The 9,635-nt window shown below is 46.1% G+C and overlaps 1 protein-coding gene across 3 annotated transcripts in view; it reads left to right on the top strand.

Annotated features, from left to right (window-relative positions):
* Positions 1–1,056: 1,056 nt before the first annotated feature.
* The window catches only part of AFAP1L1 (actin filament associated protein 1 like 1), a 72,155-nt gene continuing 63,576 nt past the window's right edge, over positions 1,057–9,635 (top strand). Inside the window, exon 1 of one of the 3 annotated variants that reach the window (XM_059060130.2) lies at positions 1,057–1,193. In XM_059060130.2, coding sequence (XP_058916113.1) covers positions 1,178–1,193 — 16 coding nt within the window. In that variant the 5' untranslated portion in view covers positions 1,057–1,177. The remainder of the gene's footprint in view (positions 1,194–9,635) is intronic. The other 2 variants (XM_059060131.2, XM_059060132.2) reach the window with 2 other exon arrangements.

Raw genomic sequence — 9,635 nt, 5'->3', positions numbered from 1 at the left:
CGCAGGATGCTTTTTCCCAAGTCCTCCCTTGTGCCTTTGCACAAGATGGTCCCAATGCCAGAATGTTCTAAGTAAAGGAGTGGCCTAGCCAAAACTTCAAACTGTGACCTGGCCTATCTTGGGGAGGAGGAGTGTCTAGAAGGAGAACTAGGCCTGGACTTCACTTTATGAAGGGTCTTAAATTTAGACATTTCATATTGTCTATAAACAGTTTGGACCTACTTTCACAGAAACATACTAATAGGATGCAAGATGTTGACCTTCTTCATACAACTTTAAACTTAAATCCCATTCCTGACCACGCTGGCCATAGCAATATTTTTTCTACATCCTGTAATTATTTGGGGAAGAGCACACTTAACATTGCACTGTATTTGTATGCTAAAAAAGTGTTCATTTCCACAATTTTTATCACTCCGTGTTGGCATTCTTCACGTTTTAGTGCACAGGGAACCTCAAAAGTTAGATGTGTCTCAAGCCATTGCCCACCTTTTAGCAATCCTCTCTTTCTCTCCTTTTCCTAGATGACTTTATTTTTTAAAAATCTTTATTACTTCACTCCTCTTTTACACCATTATTGACACTGTACCAGCATAGAGCTTGGTCCACTGTCTCGCACTAGAAGGTGCCCAGGAAAGACCAGTTTAATGGAGAAGATAAACCGAAAGCCAGGAAATGGGTGGCAGCGGCAGGGAAAGAGATTTTGATTCCACTGTTGAAAAACATGTTCTAACAGTCTGTACAATCTGAAAATGGACCGGGCTGGGAAGTGCAGTAGTAAGCCCCTCGTCACTAGCGGAATGCAAGCAGAGCTGAACAACGCCTTGGTCTGGGCGGGGGTGGGAAGCACGGGCGCGGGTACGTGTGAACTGGGATGTGGGTCCTCTAGCCCCTCACGGAGGGGCATGAGGACTTGCGAAAGGCAGGGCGTGGCGCGGCGCGTGTGCGGGACAAGGGACACCGGCGGCCCAGGGGGCAAGGCGGGCTCCGGGTCTATTCCGGGAGCAGCGTGCAGGGGCAGGCGAGGGCGGGCGGGGGCGCTGGGCGAGCATCCTGTCGGGGGAGGGGACGCGCGGAGGGCGCTCCAGCGGGCGGGACTGGAGAGTGCCGCACGCCCGCAGCCGCCGGCCCCGCCGGAGGCACCGCGCCCTGCTCCGCGCGATCGATCACCAGCGCCATGGACCGAGGCCGCGGTAAGAAGAAAAGTGGTGCCCACACTTGTTGTTTGGTGGGGAGGGTAGAACCGAGCGATCTAGAGGCCAGATAGGACGAGGGAAAGACGGGCGGTGGGGCCGGGGCGAGGAGCGTGGGCGCGTGGGCGCGTGGGCGCATGGAGCTGGTAGGGGGGTCGAAGGCCGGGCGCTGTGAGTACAGGTGCCTCCTGGGCCAGGGCAGCTAGGCGTCTGTTAGGGACTCGTGTGTTAGGGACTCGTCCCAGAGCTGAGTAGCCTCCTGTTTGTGAAACCAGCGTTTTCACACACTTGGAGTGTTAACTTCATAAAAGAATGCCCCACAGGATTCCTGAGGACGGCGAGCTCCTCTAACCCCATCCCACCTCCCCCCCACCCCCACCTAAAGTAAAATAGGGCTAACAAGTCACACTCTTGAAAACCACCGGACATGCGAAGCCCCTACTGTTCGCACGCTGAGAAGCCCCAGGAGACCAAAGTTGCAGCTACCCAGGGTATCGGGAGGAGGAGCTGCAGGAGTGCGTGTGGGTGGCACATGGGTGTTGGAGCCCTGGCTCTGTTCCTAACAAGCTGTGTGACCTTAACCTACCCTTTTTCTCTCTCGGCTAGTGATGAGGTTAGCCCACATGGTCTCTGAGACCCTTTCTTGCTTGGACTCTTTTTCAGGAGAGGAGAATATTTCATAAAGTTTCACAGACATGGTGGGGGCTTGTTGAAACTGCACTTGACAGGAGCAAAGAGAGGGCATTTATGGGGGGCATTCATTGGGGCCTGTGCTTAAGTAAAGGCCTGGACACCTCAATGGGCTCATGTCTGTAAAAAAAAGTGGCCTGCTTGAACATGGGGGCAGTGTCAAAGGCTGACAACCAGAACACCAGTGTCATAACTTCCCACCTCTGGAATCCAAGGAGATCACAGGTGTGAATGCACTTGGTAAACTGGCAAGTGCTGTGCCAACATGAGAAGCATTATTATTACTATTATTAAAGGAAAATTCCTCCCCTTCCCTACAATAATCTTACACCGTTCCTCCATCTGCCTGTGTGCTGTGCTAAGGCCTCCGAGGGGAAAAAAAGGAGTGGCCAGGGGTGTGGAAGCAATTAGGAAGGGCAGTGGGGGCAGGGATGAGAAGAAGAGCAGGTGTCGGGGTAACCTCCCTGCACCCCTGTTACGGGTAAAGCCAGAGTTCAGAGGGCTACAGGGGACCCCAGACTTCCAGGTCAAGGTGCTGGGGACAACTTCCCCACCCACACCATCTCCAACACACAAAATGCTGCATCCACCCTCTATTAGGAGCTGGAAGGGCAGGCAAAAAATGGAGGGGGCTTCCGTTTGCCTCTTTGGGGACTGAGGCTGTGATTTGTAAGGCAGTTCTCACCTGTTAACTGACTCCTGAACAAGTCTGCAAAGAGCATAAGCACTCACCAGGGAGGAAAAAGAAAAGAGAGAAGAGGCACCTCTAATATCCCTCAGTGCCCCATCCCCATCTCCCACATTGTACATTTAAAGCAAAGAGCACTGCCCTTCGCCCCATCACACCCCAAAAGTTGCCAAATATCACCCTGTCCCCAGTATAAAATCCCCATAACTAGCCTACCTGGAGCTGTGGAAAACAGACCACCCAGAGCGTTGACAGACCATAAATGATAATAATTCACTCAATTTAAAATGCTTAATAACTGATGCCTCACTCAAGAAGGCTGCTTCCAGACCACTCTTCCTAAGAAGCCAGACTTCCCGGGAATCTATTAATACTCAGAATGCTCTAGGGCTCTGACCTTCTCCCCTGCTATGGGCTTTCCTAGCCTACTTTCCTTCTCCTTCATAGCCCTTGTCATGATGTGCCATCATTCTAAGAGTTAGTTATCCGACTATGTGTTTAGTGATGACCTACCCTGCCAGAATGTAAGCTTCCGGAAGGTTGGGAGTGGATCTGAGTGGTCACCCAGCTGAAACCAATGCCTGGCACACAGTAGGAGCTCACTAACAGTGGTTCAAGTAGTTCATTAGTAATATGAAACACACTTTATAGTGTATCCCAAGTTGGTTAATTGTAATGCTGATTTTTAACAATACATACCACAAAATCCTCACATCAGAACAATTCTTTGTGACTTGCAAAGGCCTTCTCAAATGCTAGTGAAGTGGATGAGGCACACAGAACCAGGTCATCTATCTAGATCCTTAGCTGTCTGCCCTGAGAAACTACTGCAAACACTGTACAAATTAAAACTATATATGAGGGCTTCCCTGGTAGTGCAATGGTTGGGAGTCCGCCTGCCGATGCAGGGGACATGGGTTCGTGCCCCGGTCCGGGAAGATCCCACATGCCGCGGAGCGGCTGGGCCTGTGAGCCATGGCCGCTGGGCCTGCGCATCCGGAGCCTGTGCTCCGCAACGGGAGAGGCCACAACAGTGAGAGGCCCGTGTACCGCAAAACAAAACAAACAAACAAACAAAAAACAAAAACTTTATATGAACTAGAATGCAAAATCTGTGTGGGTTTTTAAGATAAAATGTGAGAGACTGCACAAATCATTCCAGTGGAAATTCCTTCTTGTGCTCATATCCCCAGAAGGGTGTGAGCACTCTCTTCTTTTGCCAAGGAAATTTTAAGAAGCACAGGTCTCATTTCAGCCCCATACCGACCATGTGGGGAGTGAGACTATCGTGCTCAGGGAAGGAAACCACACTTCACTATTAATAACAGTAACTGAAATCAACAAGGTCTTATCATGTGCCAGGCAACATGCTCAGCTTTTTACATGGCTTCTCTTGGAAAAAGCAATGGGATGGGGCTATGACTAGGTACTATCATTAATCCCTACCTCACAGGAAAGCAGGCTTGCTAGTGTATTCGTCAGCTAGGGCTGCCATAACAAAATACCACAGACTGGGTGGCTCAAACAACAAATTATATCCTTACAGTTCAGGAAGCTACAAGTCCAAGATCAGGGTGCCATCTGGGTTGATTTCTGGTGAAGCCTCTCTTCCAGGCTTATATATCGCTGCCTTCTCACTGCGTCCTCACATGGCCTCTTCCCTGTGCACAGAGAGAGAGAAAAAGAGAGAGATCTCTGGTGTCTCTTCCTCTTCTTAGAAGGGCATCAGTCCTATTAGATTAGAGCCCACCTTTATGACCTCATTTAACCTTAATTACCTCCTTAAAGGCCCTATCTCTAAATGCAGTCACCCTGGGGGTTAGGGCTTCAATTTATGGATTGGGGGGGTGGGGGACACAATTCAGTCCATAACAGCAGGATTAGGTCACTGACATTAACTTATAACTTATAACTTACTCGCCATGTGAGAGACAGAGCTCGGTTTGAACCAAAGTCCTGATCTTAAGCTTGCTGCTGGCTGCCTCTATAGTGGCAGGTGACCTGCCCAAGCCCTAGAGTAGGGCTTGGATGCCAAATCTTCCTGCTGCAGGTCCAGGCACCTCCATTATGCCACAACTATACCATTCAGATCTTCAGTAGCAATTACAGCATAGAAGCTCATAATCAAAGTCAACTGACTTGAGAATGAAAACAAACCTGGGAAGTAGGATTTCTAGTCTAACAGGATATGTGTCTTCCCATGAGTAAAGCAGGATTCGTATAACATAGTAACAGACACAGAAACCACTTACATTATAATGAAATTCCTTCCAGCAGGACTTCCCAATTCATGAATATCATTCAAAGAGAATCAGCCAGCCATTGGTGAAGGTAACACCTTCACTATAGACTAATGATTATGGCCACCACCTTCTACAGGACCAGTAACTTAACGCTTTACTCTCTAATGTGGATAAAATATGGATACTGATGATGCCTACTTCTTGGGGTTGTTATAAATATTAAGTATATGGAAAATACTTCAAATAATGCCTAGCATATGAGAACCAATCAATAAATGCTGGCTGGCTATTGTAATAATTACAGTCTTTCGTTAATCAGATTCAACATAATAAAATTCTATTGGTCCCAAGCTGGTCTGACTCTGAGGACACTTTTTGAGTCCCTACTCCGTTTTAAGAACTGGGCTAGACAACTTTGTATACAACTCAAAGACAGAGACCATGTCATAATTTCTGTATCCTTGGAGCTCCTTCATGGTGCTCCAAGGAAATACATCTCTGACATGCAATAACTGAACCATCTGATGGGTGTTTCTGAGTGACTGATAAAATATTAATACATAAGGCCAATGTGTCTATTTTCTCTTATTCTATTTATTCCTGCCTACTGACTATGGTTGTGTCTTCACAATTTTGCTTTTGTGAACTTTCTAGTCTTCTCGAGTTATCTTTGCCTTGAAGTCTTTGGTCTAAATTTTCTCTAATTTTTAATACACCTTCTTAATGTCCAAGGTTGCATCTGCTATGCCTAGCTCATATGAAACAATCAATTTCCCCAAAGTTCCTTTCCTTTCTACTTTACAACTAGTTCTTTTTCAACTAGTTGCATTCAGCCCAAGATGGGAATTTCTTTTGCTGAATTATATTCTCTGGGATATCATATTGTCTCCTGGGCAACTCAAGACATAATCTGAAGCTCTGCTTTTCAGTGATATTTTTATTATTTAAGAGATGCTAGAAGAACCTACTCGTGTCTTGCCTTTGTTGGACCAGCTTTGAGATCTATACTAGGAAAGCCACATCTTCCCTATCTGTGGCTTCCATTGGCCAAGCAGCCCATAGCCATTCCTCTCATGAGCTCCCATCCATGACTCATTGCCCAACTTCTGTCCCCAAGGCTGTGAATTCCCATACCTCTTCCCTGACATCTGAGTTCATTCTCTACTCCTATCAATTACTGTTCTTCCAAAAGGAACATGCACCCATATTCATGTTTTCCCTCCAAACATGTTCCATAAGGTCATCTTTGTCAGCCTGGAGACTCAGTAGAGCTGAGTCGTTCAGAGAATGGACAAATTTAGGCTTTGACCATGACTTGCTAGCTGTATGATCTTGTATGAATTGGATAAATTACTTAATTTCTCTGAATGCCAGTTTCACTTCATTTGGAGTGTCATGGGAAAAGGTAAAGCATGTAAGGTAGCACTTAGGAAACATTCAGTAGATGATAGATGTTACATTTATCAAATATAATTACTTGGATTTTAGCCACACTCTGCAATGGGTGTATGTATAGGATTTAACCTTACTCTCTTCCCTGAAGAGGCTTCTGCTGGCACTAGACATCACTTCCACTCCCTTGTCCCACATAGGGTTTTTTCTGCCTCTCCCTCAACCGTCAGTTTCAAACCCCACTTCTCACACGGTGAGTACCCTGCCGAGTTAAGTTCTTCCCTCCCCACCCTCTGCCAAGAGCCTATCATTATTTCATTCTGATCTGAGGTTCGGAAAAACAACGCTGTTTTTGGATACCATTAGCTTCTCATACCCTTCTTACCCTTCTACAAAAACCTTGCAATTGAACAGAGAAATAAAACCCCACCACCATACACACAAACGGCAGCTTCCTGTTTCTTCCCACACGCTTCTTTCCCTCCCTGCAGTCTCACTTCCAGTCACACCTTCTGCTGAAAGCCCACATCTAAGGGTCACAAACGGCTTCCATTTTGTCTAATTTTTCACCCTTCCCAGTCCCATCTTCTGGGCTTCTCTGTAGCTCTGACCCTCTACTCTTTTCTAAATGGATTCTCCTATTTGCAAAGATGGAGAAAGCAAGGATTTTGCAATCAAATAAACCTAGGTTAATGCCTGCTCCATCCCTCTGCCAGAAGTCTTTTCTGCCTCTCCTTCTCCCACCTCCAATTGCACTGTTATAGGTGCTCATAGCCTCTGGGCTTGCTCTAAGGCAAGTGACCCAACTAAGTCTTATACTGCTAGTCTGCAAAGCAGGAAGAATGAACACTCAAAACTGGGAGACTGCAATGTGCTAGTATTTGCTCAGCACCCAGCACCTAGCCCCTGATAAGTGCTTACTAACTGTTATTTCCCATCTTTTCTCTAGCTCACTTTTTCTTCTTTGATGGCTCTTGCCCCTCTCTCCCCACCACCTCAGCCCTCTCTCTAAACTCACACCTGTAGAAAACAAAGCCCCATTATGACGTCTACTCTTAATGTCCATTTTCAGCCATGAGTTGAGCTCCACTCTCCTGCACTGGCTCCTGCCTGTGGAAGTTTCCATTTGGAAGTCAACTCAACCTCCAAGTGACCCAATTTTGAACTCATCTTATTCACCATCAAATCAGATCACCCTTCCTGTTTCTCTTTTCTGTTAACAACACAATCACGTGAGGAGCTACTGAAGGAAATGGGGCTGTTTGTGAATAAGACTAAATTTGAAGGGGGTACATGAGATCAGTTCTCAAACTAGCTGTCCTGTAGAAGAGTTAATAGAAAGACTCTCCAGAAGGCTATACAAGAGGTTAAACACAGACCAACTGGGGGCACAATCTGGGAGAAGCGTACGAATGAAAAGAGCTATTCAATGACAGAGTAGGAGGTGCCCAGGAACATAATGAAGCAGAGGCTGAGTGGCCACAGATCAGGGACCCCCAGAGTGGCTGCTATCACAGTAATATATAAGTTAAAACAACTGTCACTCAATTCAAGAGGTTTCCATAGGCAAGACCCTTTTGCAAACTATAGAGAACAGGACTTGTAGGAGTATATACTTCAATCTAAAGTATTCATCTTTTATTCAAATGTTCAACATATCATAGCTTTTAATGGGACTTATGAATTATCTATGCTTGCGGATAGAATTTGGGAAGAAGAGGATGCAATTAAAGACAGTTACTTAAAGCTGTAGATCTGATCGTACTTAAACTCTTTAATGGTTTCTCATTGTTCTTAAGATATAGACTACAGTCCTGGTGGTGGCCGTCAAGGACCCACCCTGCCTGTCACCAACTCACTTTGGGCCCCTGCCCATCTCTTACTATGGGCTCTCCTCACACTGGCCTTTGTACCTTCACCTGGTTAACTCCTTCCTGCTCATCCTTAGTGATCTGCTCAAACATTACTTCCTCAAGACAATCTTTCCCTGTCTCCTAAGCTACATCCCCCATTACAGGTAACCCTAGCACTCTGTACGTCTCATTGGTTACCATCTTTGCAGTTATGATTAATTATAGGAATGAATTAGCTGTTAATGTGAGCTCTGTGAGGGCAGGGTCCTTCTTACCTTGTTCACAGTTCTCTTCCTAGCACCCAATGTAGTGCTTTGCATGTAGTATATTTGCAAAAAATGTCTGTTGAGATGATGAATAAATAAAAGAAAAAATACAAAATTCACAGAGTAGAGTTGGATAAGGCCACTTTCAGCTCCAGGATTTTCCATTTCAATGATTCCTATTTTGGGGACAGAAACACAGACTTCGTCATTATTCATCGTTTCCTTTGCTTTCATCCTTTCTGCAATCACACCCCTAATTCTGTTGACTATTATTGAAAAACAAATCCTGGATGGCTTCTTCTCCTATATCCTGTCATCTCCTATAGGAGCTTCCTGTTTCTACTCTTGCATGTCCAGCCTCCCTAAGGACCACTCTCTATTGTCTAAAGCAGTGGTTCTCGAATCCAGCTGGGCCCAGAATCATCCCCTAGGGAGCCTACTGAAACTATACCCCCAGAGGTCTCATCAGTGGGTCTGGAGTGAGGTTTGGGAATGTGTACTTCTTGCAAAGCTTCAGGTGAGTCTGATATGCTCACTGTTCTAGTGCACTGGTTTATCATAACCCTTGACCTTGCTCAAACACCTTGCTTGATTCCGTTACTTGCTCTAGCACTGCCTTTCACACTTTTCAACCAAGTGAAACTCTAGGGTTTGGGTCTGTTACCCAAAGTGTCTTCCAAAAGTTTGAAATGTCTAATTTTATCTAAAGTCAAACAAACTTCTATTATCGCCCATAACATAACTGAACAAACAGCCCCCAAAAAATCTTTGTGCAGTGGACTTCCAGAGACACACTGTATTTTTCTCAGGGCTTCTTCCCTAACCCCACCCTGCCCTCTGCCATGGACTCCCAGGGTCTGTGAACTCTAGCCTGAGAAGACAAACCTCCAATAAATGTGCCAGCACACAGGGCCAGCTGGGAAATGGATCTGGACACAGAAGCTGAAATCCCACGTCCTAGCGCTGGCTCAGCCAACTCACTTCTGCAATATAAGTACATACACTTTTATAAAGCTTTTAAGTTCTAGAAACCTTTTCACATTCATCAGTCGTGTCCATTTCCACGTAGTGTCAGGGTTGTTGATCATGGAGTGCTTCCTTTGGAGCTTGGGCAACCTCTGGTAATCATGCATGCTCTCACTCGGCAGTCATCCACAGGGGGGTCACTCTGGGCCAGAAGGAACCTGTGTAATAGCAGGGATATTCAGAGAATTGACCACTAAAATCCTTTCTCTGGAACCCTTTCAGCCTTGAGTTTCTCTTCTTTTCTTAACTCTGGCAAAAGCCTTGTGAAGGGGTCAGCTGAAACA

The sequence above is a fragment of the Kogia breviceps genome, chromosome 4 (genome assembly GCF_026419965.1).
Source record: "Kogia breviceps isolate mKogBre1 chromosome 4, mKogBre1 haplotype 1, whole genome shotgun sequence".
NCBI classification, from domain to species: domain Eukaryota; kingdom Metazoa; phylum Chordata; class Mammalia; order Artiodactyla; family Physeteridae; genus Kogia; species Kogia breviceps.
Note: the sequence above shows the minus strand (reverse complement) of the source record. Positions and strands in the feature narration are given on the sequence as shown.